Raw genomic sequence first — 20,065 nt, 5'->3', positions numbered from 1 at the left:
TTGGAGATGAATGGACTTATTTGGGTTTATGAGCACTCAGGTGGTTTACTGATATGTTTAATCTGCAACGAGAAACTGTTACACGCTAAAAAGTCTTCTCATTCGCCAGCTTCTTGCTCTCCCTTAATTCTCCCGTTCCCCCTTAAATGCTGCTGCAGTTGCATTCTGGCGCCTCAGGCAACATTTAAGGTGGAACGGGAAAATTCGAGCAAGAAGCTGGAAAACGAGGACCTGAATTCAGCCTCGTACAAAGTAGAAAACTGAGACATTTTTCACATAAATTATTTCGCTTTTTAGAAAGAGTTTTCTGTCAGAAATGCGAGGAAAGTGGCTACAGCTTAAAACAGAGCAATGTAATTCTGCGTTTTCACTATATATATATATATATATATATATTTTAGCCTATACTAGCACATTAGCGCATAGACATATTTACAGCCAAGACGCCAAAATGGACATGAAATGTTGTGGCTCCGAAGGTGGTTTGGTTTCTGTTTAAAGGACGAAATGGCTGTTCTAAACATTTGGGTTGCCGAGCCCTGCACCAAAGGAACCACTTCCCTAAAGAACCTTTTAACAGATGGATCGTTAACGAAACATTTTTTAAGTGCACAAGTATGAAAAGCCTTTTTTTTTTAAAGTTTAAAGAACCTTCATATAGTGTAAGCCCCTGTACTGATTAACAGTTTTTCCTAGAACTGGAAAGAGAATCCTGAAGAAAGTGTCCAAGCCAATGACTACATTAGAACCTTTCTATTGATGATTTACTATAAATTACTCTGTAGCTACTGTATAGGTTCCTTTTCAGGGTTTAAGACGTTAATTGCTCATTGGTGTATATTTTAAAACGATTAGCTCTCAGAAGGTGCTATATAAGTGGTTTGAGGGATGCTAATTACTCCTAAGTCCATCTATGCCCATATGCTGCATCCCATTACACCACATCCAGCACTCCATCCCAGCAGAGCTGAGTTGAGGCTGAGCTTTCACTCATGCCAAGATGAGTCAGTGTGAGTGCAGGCAAGCACGTTTCAGAGGACGGTGGCTGAGGTTACATGACCAGGCAGATGCCTGTCATGTCTTTACACACGCTCACCCTTCACTGGTCAAAGTCATGGCAGTGCATTGAGCGGTGCACTGATATGTGTGGTGCATTAGCATGTGCTTGTACTTGTCTTCTCAAAGACTGACTGTTTTATTTTGATGCTGCTCCAGTGGACCCTGCCACGGAGAACAATAAGGGATCCAGTAGCATTAGCAACTCTGTTTGTGGTGCTAGCTTTTAGCCTGCGCTTAAAACAGAACATGACCTTTTCATTTCACGCCTGCTCAGTGTCGTTGACCCTGCGTCAGTGGAGTTACTATTGATAAGTTTTAAAAATAGTGGGTGCTTTCAGAAAGAGGTGTCCAGACAAAAAGTCACAAACAGCTTTTCTGATTTGAAGGTTTGTTACTTGTAGCTTTGCTGTCTGGAGTTGTTGAAAAGTTGTTAATTTCTCTTGAGATTAACTAGTTTTGGACTGCAAATAGCTCCTGTTTTCAGCTTTATCCTTCTCCACAATGATCTGAGATAGAAACCGCTCACTAGGAGCTGTAGGCTGGTTAAACAATGGCAGTTCACCAACATGGTTTTCAATGGTAGTTCATCAACAGAGTTTTATTTTGCATAAAGATTAGGCCATAAAGATTAATTACTTATTTTGAATAAAACATATATTAAAAAAACAATTGATCAAAAAAACTAAATAGAAGTATAATAGACATCATTATGTCGTCATTGTGTTACTACATATTTATTCAGTTCCAGGAAAAATATGTAATATTTATGGAGCTTGAACAACACAACAGTAAATTGCTCTGTTGATTTTACCCTTTACCACCACCTATTGTTCTCTAGGCTTTTGAGCCCTGAGCAAGACAATGTACTGCTGGAACATTTGAAATACTGCACCATGCCAGTCAAGCAGTCATCATATTGAACTTTCTGGAGATGTTTCTGAGAACATTAGAGGATAATCCACTTGCATTAGGAAGGGAAATAAGTAAAAATGTATTAATTAAGAAATTAAGATGCAGATAAAACAGGACAATTAACAACTGTGCAAAAACATGTAGACCACCAAAGCTGTCTCCATCAGATAAACAACTCTTAAAGTGTCCATCTTTGAGAGATAGGAGAAAATCAAGCTCTACTCTTGATTCAGGTCTTGCTTCCTAAAACTTAATTTCTGTCTCAACATTAAAGCTCAAAATGCAGCAGATTTGTGAGTGTGTAACTGAACTGTTTGGCTCTGTGGACTTCAGCTGAAGTTCTTATAAGTGAGTTCTTAATGCGTCCATGCCTCCACTGTCAAAAGACAACTCAACACTGTGGGTCTGAAAGGATGTGTAGCTGTCAATAAGATCCTACAGAGAAAAGGAAACAGACAAAAAAGAAGAAAATCTGCAATTAAACAAAGAAGCTGCTGGTGTTCTAAGAACAATGAACTGTCCACTGTCCAGACGCCAGCACCGCTGGACATGTTTGGGATTTCTAGGTTTGTGAGAAGCAGAAAATGCAAGACTGAACTTCGGAGGTGTGGAAAAATATCCCTGCAGATTTTTTTGACAATATGAATGGAAAGTAAACAAATGTTACAACACAACAATGTTGTACAAACAAAATAACAACAATACAAGACAAGAGGTGTTTTTGATATTAAAAGACATAGATTATAAACTAAATTAGTATTTGAGCGGTTTTTGAAAATACATGGGTTCTTTGAATTATTGAACAATACCAACCTGTTGACAACCACCAAACCCACCCAGTCTTTGATTTATAACAGTTTGTTATTGTTTATAATGACCTTCAAAGAACACAGATTTGATCATAAGAAACCAAAGTCAACAAAATGGTTTTCCTCTCTTTTGTTTGGTGAAGGCATGTACGTCGTTTCCTGGACCAAACAAAAGATCCGATTATTCCTTTATTTTTGCTTACAGTTTTGCCGGATTCTCCCCTGCTGCAGTGAACAAAGGCTGGGACAGAGTACTGGGATAATGTGACAATGACATCTTCTCACTGACCCACTTATCTTATCACCAAATAATTACCTACTAATAAAGCTGTTTACATGAAATGTTGAGCGTGCGGAAGGATGTCAGCGTCAAACTTCAGTCTGGATGGCATTTTACCTTTCTATTAGAACATTGGTAGGTTTGTACTAATTGTTCCCTTTGGTCCTCAGACACAGTTTCCAGACTGGCTGATCTCTATTATGCGTATCGAATATGATGCTTTTAGATAAACCGTTGCTAACACATAGAATCTAAGTTAGAGTTCATCTTATATGTCTTATGAGTTTGAGTATGAGTATTTGTGTTTAACCCCTTAATTCCAGACTTACTCACCTCCCAGTTTCGCTGTTGTCGGAACAAAACCTTGTATCTCCATTTTCAGTTTTTGACATCATTTGAAAATGCATGTTGGCTTTTATATTCTGTATAAATTTCATGAAGGATGGACCAAAATAAATGGGCAAAAACCTGATAAAAAGTCTGGTTCCATTGACATACATTGAAAGCAATGTATGTTTTTTCCTTCTCCTGTAAAGCTACCAATTTGGAGATACGAGGTTTTGTTCCGACAACAACATATTACTCTTATTAGACTTGAAGCCTAATATACAGTAACTACTATTAATTATTCTATAACTACCATGACACCCTGCAAAGGTCATGCAGTCTTGCTAGCGAGGAATGGGCCTGTCCACAGATCCTTGGAGGTGAAAGGGTTAATAGATAGATCTTTCTAAGCCTGGCTCAATCTTTACTAGTGCACTGATTAAGAATCTTTAGCAAGCTCTGTTAACCTTTCAGGATCATGCCATTATCATTTGCCCAGGCTGAACCTATTCCTGACGAAGTGAATCGACCTGCTTCTAACCAGCTTCTACTGTGGCCTACACATCAATCAAATTATATGGATCCACATTATGGATCTATACTGCCTGTTTCAAACCTGACAGATTTATTTATAGAGCACTTTCCACAGGGCTTTACACAGAAACAGCTGAAGCACAAAACTATTAGTATTCATTTAAAGTCATAGAAAACGACACAGATCACTGAGTGACCTCCAGCTCCAAAGAGTTAGGTCATACTTAGTCTTCTTGGTTTTTTTTGCCTGTCAAATCTACATATAAGGCAAATCAACAAAGCCACTGGCAGTAGTGAGCGTCACCTCCACGTTATCGCCGTATAGTACGTGCAGCTCTTTCACAAACGCGCCGCTCTCCAATCTCAATCCAGTTCCCTCAGCCAATCAGAGCGCAGCTGGGGAAATAATAACCGGCTTACAGCGCCGTGCGGGACTGTCAACACACTGGACACTGGTCATTTAGAGGAGACAAACTCCAGCTTCACAGGAGGAAGATGAGCTGTGGATAAAGATTACTTCATTCATTTATTCCTTCACCGTGAACCGCCCTGTTATGTGATTTGATCTTAACGAAGGACTAAAACGGCATTTTAATCCATTCTACGAGCAGAAAGAAGGGATCCTCCTCACGTCTTTACCTCCAACCTGCACAGCATGGAGTCTAACAGACAGGTAATAACAGAGTAAAGGCGCTGTGAGGAGTCCGCAGGTAGTTTCCACGAGGCGTCTGCTGTGCCTTTTCCTGTCCATTCATACTCCATTCAATGCTGCATGACACTTACGGTGGCAAATAGTAGATATTAGATACTCGATCCTTAAATAATAGGTATAAAACACACCGAAACAGACTGATATGCTTATTTTCCATTGTGTTTCATTCATCAGATCATTTGTAAGATCATCACTTTAGCTGTTAGTCCCCAGTTGTATGCAAAATCTTAAGCAGTCAAATGGTATATTTTGTTGATTTTTATTTAAGGAAAAATGAAATTGTTTTAGTGCGCAGTTTCGTTTGGTTTGCTGAGTTTAACAAACGGGAAAAAATATAACAAAATATAGAATGTGGCAGAATGTTTTGGCACATTTTTGTCCCCTTTTTGAATCTAACTTCAGTAAACAAACTTTAACTGTGCATTAAAATGTGCAGAAGTGTGTCCTTAGGAGAGGACATGTTAACTCACTTTCCCTTTGAACACGTGCTTTGACCAGGGGCACTTATTTGTCAGTTTGCTTGTTTTTTAATTGTTCGTTCATGATATTTGAACAATTTCGAGTTGTAAGAAAATCTAATCTACAAGATATTTATCAGCAGAAGGAAGGGAACCTAAGAAGCATTTACATTACGAGCAGTTTATATTAGGTTTTACATAAACAACAGAAATGTGCCCTCTGATGGGGACGGTATATGAAAATCAAACTCTCTTATACGAACCCATTGATATTAAACCAATACTGATAAGCAGACTTAGTCACCCAGATGCAACTATTGCCTCACTGTTCCCTCATACATCAGTGCTCGCTTTAAACTGGTCAGATTTAGAACGTTTACTGAGTCCAGACAGATGTGTGTAAATGTAAAGGGATCCAGGGATTTACCAACATCTTTTATTATATCACATACCACAGTAAGCAGTATACCACAGTAGGCTTGTACTTAAAATACATATAAATGCTTATATCAGGCGACGCACTCTTTAGTTTGCATCTTTCTGCCAAACCTTTGGAGTTGAACACAGGTGACTGAAATCTTACACCACACCTTTGTACCAGAATCACTAAGCAGTGAACAGTCTGGTTGTGTCCTCAGGGAGCACTCAGAAGCGGGACATACTCTTCGTCTCTAGGCCTACGTGCAATTTTAAAGTGCTTCTTGCCTCCCATAGCCCTGAAATGTAATGTTTTTGTTCACTGTGTCCCTAAGAGAGTCAGGAGAGGCTGCTGGTCTAGAGTGTTTAGGAAAGAGGTAAAGAAACGTGCTGCTATGGATCATTTCAAGGCCACATATATCTGCCAGAGAGGCAAGAGGGCCTTGGAGTCACAGAAGGTCTCTTGAGAACATCCAGCCTTTCCAAAGATCCCATATGACCTGTCCTGAAGAGTAAGGAATAGGGAGCATTATGAAATCTGGAAGAGTAGAAAAAAGATTTACTGATTCAATTTAATTCCTTCAGCTGTACAGCAGACACTGTCACTGATGTCTCCACCCATACAGCATTGTGGTGATGCACTCATTTGAGAAAAACACATTGTATTGAAGTTGGCCATTAAACCAGGGGGAAAGGTCTATGTGCTTGAAGCCAGTGAGGATATACTTGCATAATGATTATTATTTTTTGGCATTAAGCGTGATTGATTAAGGGTCGACAGGTCTGAACATGACAATAGCAAATGGACATGACAAAAGCACATGGACAATAGTAAAGCCATAGTTAGCATGGCATAGCAGTAGCTATCTGTCAGGCTCCGTGTCCCCGAGCAGCCTTACAATGGACAGAAACCAATTACAATCCTATTAAAAGGCCCATGATGTAACCTGCTCTAAGCTGTAGGATGCCAATGCTGTTTGCATCCTGGGAAGGGTTTATGTGCTGTGTTTATATCTCTCTGTGGCTCCTGCCCATGTGTGCTTGGCCTCTTAATGAAAGGCGTCATCAGTTGGGTTTATTGCAGAATGTCATTTGGTATGATTGCTTGAACAACGGCATTCTGACCTTCATGTAATTTAATTAAGGTGCTATGAAATGTATTTTTAGGAATGCCACTTTTGAATATGTACCAATGTTTAAAGATCTTATTGAGATGATGGAGAGAAAGCTGGTAGGATCCTGATTAAACATTAGCCTACATTGTGATGAACAACAACAGAGGTGGCAAATTGCAGGCACCTCATGATTTGATTTGATTTCAGTTCTTCCAATTCATAAGCTGTTATGACATCAAATATTATGACATCTGTCATGACAATAACCAGAATTGTTTAGAATTGTTAACCCCTTTTACCGTGTTCTTCAGTGGTCAGGACCCCCAGAGGACCACCACAGAGCAGGTACTATTTGGGTGGTGGATCATTCTCAGCACTGTAGTGACACTGACTTGGTGGTGGTGTGTTAATGTGCATTGCACTGGTATGAGTGGTCCAGCAACCACAACTATCCAGCCAACAGTGTCCTGTGACCACTGATAAAGGACTAGAGGATGACCAGCACAAACTGTGCACAACAGATGAGCTACTGTCTCTGATTTTACACTTACGAGGTGCACCAGCAAGGTATGTGTGTAAAGAGTAGACAGTAAGTGGACAGGGTTTTAAACTCCATACTTTGCTGAGAATGATCCACCACCCAGATAATATCTGCACTGTGGTGGTCCCGTGGGGGTTCTGACCAATGAAGAACAGAGTGAAAGAGGGCCAAATGAAGTATTCCAAGAAACAGATGTACTACAGTCTGTAACTAGAACTACAGATTGCACCTATTAATATGTGAAGTTGATAAAATGGGCAATGAATATAGAAACGAGCAGGTGTTTTTAATGTTTTGGCTGACTCACAGCGCTTTCAGTTCTTATTTTTGTTAGAAATGTTGGGTAATATTTCATTCAAAAATGACTGTGCCGGAAATCCATTATGACATTTTGGCAATTGATCCAGCATGTTTATATAGAGAATCCCAGCCCAAGATTCCACCCAGCATGTCCAGGCCAATGCGTGTCTGTTAGGTCCTCCTCACCAAAACATGCACCTGCAAAGAAGTACTTCATGTGTTACGTAAAGGCTTAGTGTTGTGTGTGTGTGTGTGTGTGTGTGTGGACTGAGGTAAGAATAAACAGTGCATGTGTGAGTTCAGCTACTCTCAGATCCCAGTAATTAGATTACACTGAGAGAATGACAGGGCTTCCCCATAAACAGAAGCAGCCTTCCTCAAGCATCACTGAGGAATAATACGCTACCTTGTCTTACAGTAACAATGAACTCAGTGCCCGTTGTTTATCTTGTATTATCATAGCAGATGTTGGAACATTTTGCACACTTGTGTGGTGGGCAGTTTTACTTCTACTGTCCACACGCAACCTACTACACTCACATACACCGTGGATGCTGATTTGTTCAGTTCACTTTGACGGTTTATCAAAAAAGATGCTCTTACACAGACCTTCAAACAAGTGCCTATATGTAGGCTTAGTCTCACAACTACGTCACTTACATATTAGTTTCATGCTGGCTAAGTACTACTTATAGAAGTTCATGAAAAGTTCATGAATTACAAGGTTGCATGATCAATAACCCAATTATAAACCTCGAGTTGAGTTATTCATACGAATACAGTCATATGCAAATTTGGGCACCACTGGCCAAGTTGCATGTTTTGACAATTTTGTAAGTGAAAATAAAAAAACACGTCTGCACATTTTAATGCACAATTACTGTTTATATGCTGAGTTTAACATATTTGCTTAAAAAAAACATACAGTATGGCTTGTGTAAGAGTCATGGAGTATTTTCTATTTTTCTATTTTATTTTTTCCAGTATTTTAAACTAAAAAAGCCCAAAATAAATGAATAAATAAAACGCCATATTTAGGTGTATTCTCTGTAGAGGACTTAGAAAATCAAGAAAACGTCATTTTAGCAGGAGTGTTCCCAATTTTGACTGTAACCTTATGATTGTATGTACAGCATGTACTAATACATTAAGGCAGCATAACTCAAATGAGTGAAAAGAATCATTTGATCTATAAATCCCTGGAATAACTGCTGCTCAAAGTGAACAATTCAAAGTCTAATTAAAAGTGTTTCTATTTTAGAAAAGAGTCAATATCTAGACAGACTGACTGTCTGAAAGTATATACATTTTTACAAATGTGTATGACAATGACTGGCAAAAACACATTCCACAAACATAAACCTGTTTCTGGATTTATTTTTGGCTCATTGCTGTTTTCACACTCTAGCTAATCCACGGATTATGCATCACTGTTTCCAATGAAAATTGAGCCAGCGGATTAAACTTGCACTTAATCCAGTACATATGTGTTCAGACACGTGTGTTCATGTTTACGGATGCAAGACGCACACAGTAAAGAAAAAACTGGTTCAAAATCTTATATTTGTATCAGCAGTTATTTGTCTTAAAAACAGACTGAAATGATTCCTTCTCTGTTTTGTGTCTACGCAGCATGTGACAGTGCAATTGATGATCGCTGTTGGTGCAGCGGTCATTGGCTCTTTACAGTTCGGCTACAACACGGGTGTTATCAACGCACCTCAGAAGGTGAGTGCAGCACTTCAGACATTACAGACTGGATGCATCCTACTGGGCTTAGAATTGCAATACAAGATTTCTTTCAAAGACTTAGAGGAAGAAAGAGTCAAGATCATTAGTTGGCGTTTAGGTATCATCAGTTCTACCATTCAAAATCTGGATCTATCCAGTGTCGGTGGAACTAAATGGGGTGAGCTTGGCTTGGCTGTTTACAAGTGAAGGAAAAGAGCCTTGTCTTTGAAAGATGATCTCTTACTCCATGCAACTTCAATGCTGTTATGTGTAATCGCTATATACTATATAACCCCATAATATCCCTGTAGTTTGTGTACGACAAGCTCATGCGCCTTCCTGTTTTTCCTGCTAAGATTAATTTGTGAAGAGCACGGCCTAATAATAGACAAACACTACACCCACTAGAGGTCCTTATCAGGTTATGTTCAAAGTCTATTTTCCACCCCATATATGGAAATCCAGCTCCAATGCAGGACATAAAGACTTCTGATATTATATAGACTGATTTATAACTTACAACAGCTGGAATATGACTGAGACAGTAGTGTAGAAATGGGCAAATCATAGTTGTGTATTCGCTATTTAACATGTTTTTCTTTAAACTGCAAGAGCCCACATATGGGTCCAAACCTAAATTCCTTACTGTCATAGCTACATTCAGTGGCCCCCAAAAGTATTTGGATACTCGTCCCATAATTAAAGATGTTAGTTCATTGTATTAGGAAACAAAATGTCAAGTGCCAGTTATACTGAACAGATCCTTCTGATTTCTTTTTGAAAAAGTATTCTTTCAAAAGGCAACTACTGTATGTCAGATCGTTATTGTTCAACCCCTTACATGGCCAGGGCCTGCTGGTGAGCCCAAAGTTTTATTACACACTTCTATAACTTAAGAATAGCTCAGCCAGTTTGCATTGAAGTTCCTGTAGTTACTGAATAATAAGTGTTAATAAGTAATAAGGCTGGGATTTTAAGAGGTTTAACAATTCTTATGCACTTCTGAGTTCATGATGCCATCAGTGAAGACAAGCTCTCCAATACCACTGTAGGAAAGACCTACAATATTTGATTTTTCCCATCTGTGTGCTTTGCAGCAGTCTTAATGCAGTCTGGTTGGAAACCTCCTCCAAGCGTTCTTCACACAAACTGTCTACCGTCAGTCTGATGTTGTGCTAAGTGTTTTTTTTTTTCTGAAACCAATGTTTTGTTAAACATTTTATGAAATAACCAATGTAACCTCAAACAAAGTTTACCAGTGGTTAAATGTGCAGTGTGTAAGATTTAGGGGATCTATTAGCAGAAATGAAATACACAAAAACATATTTTCATTAGTGTATCATCACATGTAACTACGAATACTTGTGTTTTTATTAGCTTAGAATGAGCCCTTCATATTTACTTAGGGAGCAGATCCTCTTCCAACAGAGGCAAACATGTTATGCCGCCATGCTTTTACAGTAGCCCAGAATGGACAAAACAAACACTGGCTCTAGAGAGCGTCTTTTGAGTTTTAATGTTGAAGTGGTAGTGAATCAGTAGTTGCGGCCAGTTACTGGCTAACCTTTTTCATGTTGTGAGAAGTTTAAGAGCCCAAATTTTGACAAATGGAGGATCATACTTGTTATTTAGCAGAAGAAAAAGCAACGGAGGCTGAATTCTCATCGTCAATGAAGTGAAAACATGACGACCACCGTAGATTCTACTACATGCTTGGAAAGGGAGGAGTATTCAGTTGGTTGGAAACTTACACACCACACCTTTAAATTGTCCAAATACGTTTCAGGGCTACTGTAACTTAAATAATTGTTTCATAGTAGTTACCAAATAATTCAATAGCTAATTAAAAAGATTGATAATTTAGTTGTGTTGGTTGTACAAGCTCACATTAATCTTTCTCCTACACTGAAATGACTTTTCAGTGGGGAATCACTTGAAATTACAAATTAATTCAAAACTAAACAATGATGTGGCCTCAAGAATTAAAGTGTTAATTATGTTGTTTTCACACAAATAACACTTTAAAGTCCACAGCCTGTGTTACTTCACTGAATCTGAAAGTTGTGTACATTAGGTTCTTAAAGAGCAGAGATTTGGCTTCAGAGGCGCAAAGAGATAAAGAGTAGAGGTGATGGCGTAAATCAAGGAGCTACCGAGGAGACGTGCACAGATCCACGCTGCAAATACATGCAGATTAAGATTAGGGTTGTTTTAGGGTGTCTAAGCACTCTCTGGTACAGGAACAGCTTGTTTAGGATAGGTGCTGGCAAGAGTTCTGTAGCTCAAGGCCTCTGATGCTACATTATCAGTACTGCAACTCTAGACAAACTCCCTAATGCTTTCTTGTGACCTGTGAACTATCATTGAAGGTCGCAGTCTGGAAAGCTATAAGACACAGCTATGCTAAATTATCTTACTGTGGCGATAAGGCTTTAGTGGATAGATTGTTAAGGAAATGACAAACCTTCAGGCCTTATGGTGGCAGCATGTTAGCTCTGTTTAGAGTCTAGGCAGTGGTACCATTGTGTAGTCTGATGTCACCTTTATTGTCTTATCCTCTGTCTGACGTCAATTTTTTGAATGAAAAAATTGAATGAAAGTAATTTCTAATCTGACACTGATAAACACATATTAGTCTCAGATATCCTATACATATATATATATACTAAAATGAGACCACTTCATAGGCATGTCAGTGTCACCCTGATTCATGATTATCAACACTACATTAACAACAGTCCCTATGTCCTGCTGTGTAGTCTTGCTCCCTCTGCTGGTTCAACACAGTAATCTCAGCGCATGGTTGAAGTTTTGGTTGATATTGAACGAGACATCTGGCTTTGCACCTGGAGTTTTGTCATGAAGATTTTGCTCTAATCCTAATCTAACACAAATGATCCAGTTGCTCAAGGTCCTCAGAAGCATCTGAATGACATTATGTTTCATTATGCAGGACTGTGGGTCCAGTATAGACATAGATATAATTCCTTGACTATAAAATAGCTAGAAAAATATGAAATTCATCTCTTACTGTGGGGTACTTACTTACTTGTTCTCCAGCATGGATGCTAGTCTGGCTAACATCCTCCCATCTCCCACTGTCTCCACTGGGTCTAGGGGGCTTCCCAGAACAGAGCTGGCCCTGTTCCTGTCCGCAGTTGAGATGCTGCTGCCCCAGCAGACCACTCCAAATAAGATGGCTGATGCCACAACAATGTCAAAGAAGGTTCCTCAGGAGTGCCACATGCACTCCAAATGAGCTCAGTTTGCTGAGCAGGTAGAGACTGCTCTGGCCTTTCCTATAAAGTACACTTGTGTTTTCTGAGCAGTCCAGTCTATTGTTAAGATGAAAATCCAGGTACTTATAAGAGTCCACCCTCTCAATGTCCCTTCCCTGGATGTTCACTAGTGGAGGGAAGTGACTGTGTCTGCAGAAGTCCACTACCATCTCTCTGGTTTTCCCTGTATTGATCAGGAGATGGTTCCTCAGACACCAGTCCACAAAGTCCTGGGTCAGTTCTCTGTACTCTCTGTCGACCTCATCTGTAATGATTCCATTGATTGCAGAGTCAACAGAGAACATCTGTAGATGGCAGTTTGGTGAGCTGTACATGAAGTCTGCAGGTTGAAGAGGAACGGTGCCAGGACTGTACCCTGTGGGGCCCCTGTGCTGCTGAACACCATGTCAGACACACTGTCCCATGTCCTCACATACTGTGGTCGGTTGGTGAGATAGTCCAGAATCCAGTTTGATAGGTGGTGATCCACTCCTGTGTTCTCCAGCTTGTCTCTCAGGAGCCTAAGCTGTATGGTGTTAAAAGCACTGGAGAAATCAAAGAACATCTTTCTTACAGTGCTCCCAGGCTTCTCCAGGTGAGAAAGAGCTCTGTGTAGGAGGTAGATGACAGTGTCATCCACTCCAATGCCAGGTTGATAGGCAAACTGGAGTGGGTCCATAGATGAGCTAACCAGAGGGTGGAGATATACAAGGACCAGCCTCTCTAGTGTCTTCATCAGATGTGATGTCAGTGCCACTGACCTGTAGCTGCTGAGGTCCTATGGTTGCTGCTTCTTCGGCACCATTAACACACAAGATGTTTTCCACAGTTGTGGTGCCTTCCTGAGCTTCAGGGTCATGTTGAAAATGTGTTCAACTATCCCACACAGCTGATCTGCGCAGGACTTAAGGAGCCTGGAGATGATGCCATCCAGACTTTACTCACTCGAAAAGGAAAAAAATGACCATCGCTATATATCTTCGGTTATATTTTCCTGTTGAAAAGCCAAGGAAGTAAGGCAGATAGCTTATGTTCCTGCCAGGAAGCCAATATCTTATAGTAGCCATGCAACTGTAGTAGTAAGTCTTCAAATCATTATTACACAGAACATGAACTAGTCAAATGACAAAAAAGCTAAACGCTAAAGTTTAGGTAGCTAACTATTAAGTTGTCTTACATCATTTTGGTTTTTCTTCTCTTTCCTTTGGCTACATTTTTTGCTGAATAAAGATTGAATCAATGTTTTCTTTGTAATTTTGTTGGACACCTGACGTAAGAGTTACACTAAACCTAGCCTGGTTGTATTTATTAGCCTATGAATCAGTGACTTGGTTAGCAATCAGGACTGGTTGGCACCACAGGGATTGCCAACGTTTGCACAGTGCACGCTGCGGACTATTGATAAAATATGAAACATGGAAATCTCCTGGCAAATCCATGAGGTTGAGGGATATAATGCTGTGCTATAGATTTTTACTCAACACAGCAAATAACTTACTCTAGTTTTAGCCCAGAATGTCCCATTGTGTGAAAACTAACCAGCAAGTTAAGAAGTATTATACTTTAATAATACTTGCATCTATTATTATCATTAGCTGATAAATAATTGATCTTCTCTTTTATATTTTTTACATTTTATGTTTTTTTTTTCTTATAGACCATTGAAGAGTTCATCAATAAGACATGGTATGAACGTTATAATGAAAAAATACATGAAAACACCCTCACCACACTCTGGGCTGTATCGGTTTCCATGTTCTCTGTGGGAGGCATTTTCGGCTCCTTCTCTGTAGGGCTGTTTGTCAATCGCCTGGGCAGGTAATATTTCAGAGACTTCCTACAGGCCTAATGGATTCAATGCACATTCTGGTTTTCTGATGCTCAGTGTTCAACTTTCTTCTCTCTGCAGGAAGAACTCAATGCTTATTGCTAATGTCTTGGCCTTCATAGCAGCTGCTTTAATGGGCTTCTCAAAGCTGGCAGCATCATGGGAGATGTTGATCCTTGGTCGGCTGGTTGTAGGTCTTTATTCAGGCCTGTCCACAGGCTTTGTGCCTATGTATGTTGGCGAAATTGCCCCAACGTCTCTGCGCGGGGCACTGGGCACTCTGCATCAACTGGGAATTGTCATAGGCATCCTGATGGCACAGGTAATGAGGAGAACTTATCGTGAAACACTTCAGTGTTAGGAAATATTGTCTGTTGTCATAACAAAACATCTCCAAAGAAGTAACTTTGAAGGAGAAGCAAATAAATAAATAAATAAACAGATTAAATTAAGATTGTAAAAGTAGTTTTGGATCATTTCCATTGGTCCATTGGTCCCACAATGTAAAGTCTACCTGGAGTTTTCAAATGATGTAAAAAAACAAAACAAAAACAACAAAAAAAAAACCAAATGTAGTTACAAGACTTTAACATGAGAGCAACAATATGCTGCACTGATTAAGCACTTGCTATTGTTTTGTTGGTTTCTATGGCTGAGCTGTTTTATTGTATCTGCCTCGTCTTGCAGATCTTTGGCATTGACTCCATCATGGGCAATGCTACAATGTGGCCTTTCCTGCTTGGCTTCACCTTCATCCCAGCTTTGATTCAGTGTGCCATGCTGCCTTTCTGTCCTGAAAGCCCTCGCTTCCTGCTAATCAATCAGAATGAAGAGAACAAAGCCAAGAGTGGTGAGAGGCTTGTTCCAATATCAGTCTCAGTAACTCTGTTCTTAAAGATGTGCTCTGTGCAGTTTTAGACATGAACCTGAAGGTTCTGTGTAACTGTGGAATTGTTCTCGTAGTTCTGAAGAAGCTGCGGGGCACAGAAGATGTGGGAGAAGACATCCAGGAGATGAAAGAAGAAAGCCGGCAGATGATGAGGGAGAAGAAGGTGACCATCGTCGAACTCTTCCGCTCTCCACTCTACCGTCAGCCCCTCATCATCGCCATCATGCTGCAGCTGTCCCAACAGTTCTCTGGCATCAATGCTGTGAGTTTGCATGTCTCTCTGTAAGTTCGGTTTTGTGGGTGACCTTAGAAAGGTGATGACTCTTACGTAATAATAAATATAATCCAATATTCATATACACAAGTGAAATCATATTAAATGTAGTCAATCTACAGTATCTAATATTGCTAATTTTGAGATGTTGTAAGAGCTTTATAACATTACTTAACTTATATAGTATCTAGCCATTTTTGTGCCTGTTTCAAATCCTCTTTTTCTGTTGGCAGATATGTATACTTGTTTCAAGCATTATTTCTTGAAACCAGCAAAATTACATGCATTGTGTACTGAAATGATCTGCCATTACAATAAGACATTTTCTCTAGATAAAAGGACTTAAAGCAAATGAAAAAATCTAGAAATAACTTGAATAATCTTAAAATATTCTTAGACCGATCTTTAATGAATAAATCCAAGATGCTTTCATTTGCCAAGATATTTGCAGCATAACTTGTACAATCTTTATAGTATTCAGGAGCTCCTTTAATCCACTTTTTACTGTGTTGCAGGTTTTCTACTATTCTACAAGTATATTTACAAAAGCAGGGGTGGCATATCCTGTGTATGCTACCATTGGTACTGGGGTTGTGAACACGGTGTTTACCATAGTATCGGTAAGCTTTCTTTATTTTTGGTGGTGTTAACAGCAGCTCTGATAACTTCCAATTCAGACATTTTCATAGTCCAAATGTTGCTAAGAACCTTTTCCTAAAAACTTCTCCTAAATTGACTGTACATGTTTAGTGGGCATCACTAACAAATGTAGCATACTTTTTATTTTCATGTAATTTATGACCCCTTTACTCCTCTTTGGCTTAGCTAATGCAATGTCTCTCTTCTGCAGCTCTTTGTGGTTGAACGAGCAGGACGAAGATCTCTGCACCTTACTGGGCTGATGGGAATGGCTGTGTCTGCTGTGGTCATGACCGTTGCCATGGCACTGACCGTGAGTGCATACTGAATTTTTTCCATCATTGCTTGTTTTTCTAATTTTAAAACAACTTTTAAAGGTATTATAGAGAAGAAAATCAAAGTAAACAATCAAAATGAACATGCAATATATTAAATGCTCATTGTTATTGTTGCAATCCTTTCTAGGAAAAATACCCAGACCTTTCATACGTCAGTATTGTGGCCATCTTTGTTTTTGTGGCATTCTTTGAGATTGGGCCAGGTCCCATCCCGTGGTTCATCGTGGCTGAGCTGTTCAGTCAAGGTCCACGACCCTCTGCTTTCGCTGTGGCCGGTTTCTCCAACTGGACTGCTAACTTTATAGTAGGAATGTGCTTCCAGTATGTAGAGGTATGGAGATCAAGGCATTATGTACTTTTTATTTTACAGTCTTACATCAGTTGTATTCAACCTTACAATTGTTTTTGTTCTCTTGTGTTTCTTCCTCTCAGCAACTGACAGGCCCATACGTCTTCATCATCTTCACTGTGTTGCTGCTTATTTTCTTCATCTTCACCTACTTCAAGGTGCCTGAGACCAAGGGCCGGACATTTGATGAAATCTCAGCAGGTTTCCGGCAGAACGCAAGCTCTGGAGCGGAGAAGTATGCCCCAGATGAGCTCAATGCACTGGGTGCAGATTCTCAGCTCTGAGTCCAGCACATTATTCTCACTCTGCTTTTATAGACTACACCCAGTGGGTGGCCATAAAGTCCCAGAGAAGATACTGTAGAGTTTAGGGCAACGATAGATGCATGTCTCTCCAGCAGGGGGAGTCCATCAGCTGAGTCAGCAAGATAGGAAGCCTGCGACTGACTTCAATTTGTTTTTATACCTACATACTTATTTGTGAAGTATTCTCTTAATTTTTTTTTGAGAGGTATTTTTGCTCCACTACTGGTCTCCTGTGTAGGGGTGCACAATCAGTTGGGAGGCATTGTACACATATGTGGATGTGCTGGGCACACCAGCCTATGTGCATCATATCTGCAAAATCTGAGCTTTGGGTAAAGCAAAAAACCAATGTTACTGTCTTTGTCGCCTCTGGCTTTTTGGTGTTTTTAAAGAACATTTGCTAATAATAATTAGCCAAAATATTTGACTGTTCAAGAGACTGAATTGAACTGTAAAGTGCACCCCTACTCTTGTTATGATCTTGCCCTTAACAGTGGTATTACCACTGTAATTAGCACTTCCCTGTTGAAAATAAGCATATCATGTAGGCTGTAGTCCCACTGCTAGATCACACTCTCCTTTATTTACCTTTCCACTGAAATAAGGTCTGAACTTTTATTTATACTTTTATAAATAGCAGTACTACTGAATATAAATAGCGCTATGGATAATTTTTCTACTCAACCAACAGAACTGGCACATTTATTTATTTCTCTGAAGTGGAGCTCCAACCTCTAGAACACTGAGCCTGAATTTGTTATGCACCCAATCTTCAGGTTATTATGAATCCCATTATGTTTATTGATTTTAGCTCATGCACTGTCTGAATTGGAGTTGTATTGGGTTTGTTTTCTAAACAGGGTTTTACACTGTTGCTTGAAAAATCACAGGTTAAGTGACAGGTTATAAAAGCTACTAGTCTACATATGTTTTTTAAAGCTGTCTATATTTGCTGCAGGACCGCTGGCATAATAAATGCAAGCAATCGCTTATTTTGGTTCTTGATTAGGAAGAGTCAGAGACTGAGGACCAACCTTATTTTGCCCACTTTATATTTCACTGTGGTCTCACGCATTCTTTATTGTATTCCAGATTTGTGTATTCAGAACCACACACCCACCTAATTTATGAAATTTTTCATACCAATAGTTTCTTGCAGTGACAACCTTGTTTATTTATTGCACATCAATAGGCATTACCAATGTGCGCGATATGTTTCCATACGTGTTGAGTTCAACCATGTATTTGATATGTTTGGAGTGAAAGTGCATATGGTGTGTGTGAGTGTGTGTGAGAGTCAAGGTGTATGCATGTATGTACATTTGACACTATTGTTTTCACATTTGTAGCACAATTTGTCTCAAAGACATTTATGTAACGACTGCTTTAACATAGTGAATGTGGGGCCAGAATGTTAAAATGTACAAAACATCAAATATCTAGTACTGTTAGAACACAACAATCAGAGATAACGTTGTTATTACTGTGTTATTATTATCAAGTAGTTCCATACAAAAAATGCTATTAATATTTGCAAAGTATTTTGAAGAAACGGCAGCAGAGGTATTAAAGGTTAAGCAATGTGCCAAGATACACCACTGTCCTGACAGCTCGTTATTTTTGTAACTTGTCCTTTGGTAATCACAAGCAAAGTTAATAAAACAAAATGTACAAACAGGGGACAACTGAGCTGTGCTGTTTTGCTTTGGTTATGATTCTTAAGGAACTGCACATAAAATCTATTTATGCTGTTATAAGTCAAGAATAAATATCTGCTTTGCAGGGGCTTCGTGGGGGTTAACAGTGTTTGCAGTCATTTTAATTTAAAAACACACACAACAGCCATATCTCTCACCAAAAGGAGGCAGCATTGCTCTCATCTATACCTGTGTCTAATCACAGCATATTTACATCACCGCAATGTACAGCCTCCCTATCATCACAATGGAATGCTATTACACACTGTTAAATGTAATATCACATAGTTCAACTCTGACTTTCTCCAGCTCTCGTAGGGAATCCTGTTCCCTGGGGTAGACATGCCTGGCAGAAAGCAGCGAGCGCAGACTTATATATATGCTGTTGTAACATGCTATAATATGTTGCAAGACCGTATGTTGTCATATGTATTTGCCTGAATGTAGATTCAAGATTCAAGAGTTTTATTGTCATGTGCACAGCAGAACAGGCAGTTGCACTGTACAATGAAATTCTTACTTTGCTGTTCCTCCATTCACAAAATATAATCTTAAGAGAATAAAAAAAGAAAATATAAGAATAACTCTAAAAACAGTAGTAAAAAGTAAAAAATGTACAGTATATGCAAAGTTGAAATAAAATTAAATCTATGGAAAGAACAACCTCACTAAGGAAAACAAAGTTTCTATCTATCTATCTATCTATCTATCTATCTATCTATCTATCTATCTATCTATCTATCTATCTATCTATCTATCTATCTGTATGTCTGTTTGCCTCTCTCTGTCTGTGTCTCTATCTCCACCTTTCCATCTATCTATCTATCTATCTATCTATCTATCTATCTATCTATCTATCTATCTATCTATCTATCTATCTATCTATAAATCTCTTTCATTTTATCTCTCCTCTGCCCCTCAGCTTAGCCCCATCAACCATCACTGACTGGACAAAGGGTTCAGAGTGAAAGTAATGATGTACCCCTAACTACTGCATGTATGCTTTACTACATGTCTGTGAACATGTCTATTATAAAAGAGCACCGGTCTGAATCACACCAGCTGATGGTAAATTACTTTCTGAAGGACTGATCCCTCTGTAGCAGGAGTTCATCCAGATGAAAAGCTCTGGTGCTCTTGATCCCTGCTAGACCTCAAAAGATCAAAGCCGGATTTGAAGTGGACAGACTAAAAAGAAGAAAAATGCAATGTCACTGTCCATGCCGCTTTTGTCCTTTCCTTTTTTGTGTGACTAAATACAAGGGAGGAATAC

At 39.3% G+C, this 20,065-nt stretch overlaps 1 protein-coding gene across 1 annotated transcript; it reads left to right on the top strand.

The window, feature by feature from the left end:
• The first annotated feature begins 4,244 nt into the window (after positions 1 to 4,244).
• LOC108434426 (solute carrier family 2, facilitated glucose transporter member 1-like) lies at positions 4,245 to 18,896 on the top strand. The gene is made up of 10 exons (XM_017709539.2): positions 4,245 to 4,594; positions 9,097 to 9,192; positions 14,131 to 14,291; positions 14,383 to 14,623; positions 14,989 to 15,151; positions 15,265 to 15,452; positions 15,980 to 16,084; positions 16,315 to 16,416; positions 16,569 to 16,772; positions 16,874 to 18,896. Exons 1-10 carry the CDS (start codon positions 4,577 to 4,579, stop codon positions 17,072 to 17,074), a joined length of 1,479 nt encoding a protein of 492 aa, XP_017565028.1. The 5' UTR covers positions 4,245 to 4,576; the 3' UTR covers positions 17,075 to 18,896.
• Positions 18,897 to 20,065: the final 1,169 nt, after the last annotated feature.

This window comes from Pygocentrus nattereri, chromosome 9 (genome assembly GCF_015220715.1).
Source record: "Pygocentrus nattereri isolate fPygNat1 chromosome 9, fPygNat1.pri, whole genome shotgun sequence".
Classification (NCBI taxonomy): domain Eukaryota; kingdom Metazoa; phylum Chordata; class Actinopteri; order Characiformes; family Serrasalmidae; genus Pygocentrus; species Pygocentrus nattereri.
Note: the sequence above shows the minus strand (reverse complement) of the source record. Positions and strands in the feature narration are given on the sequence as shown.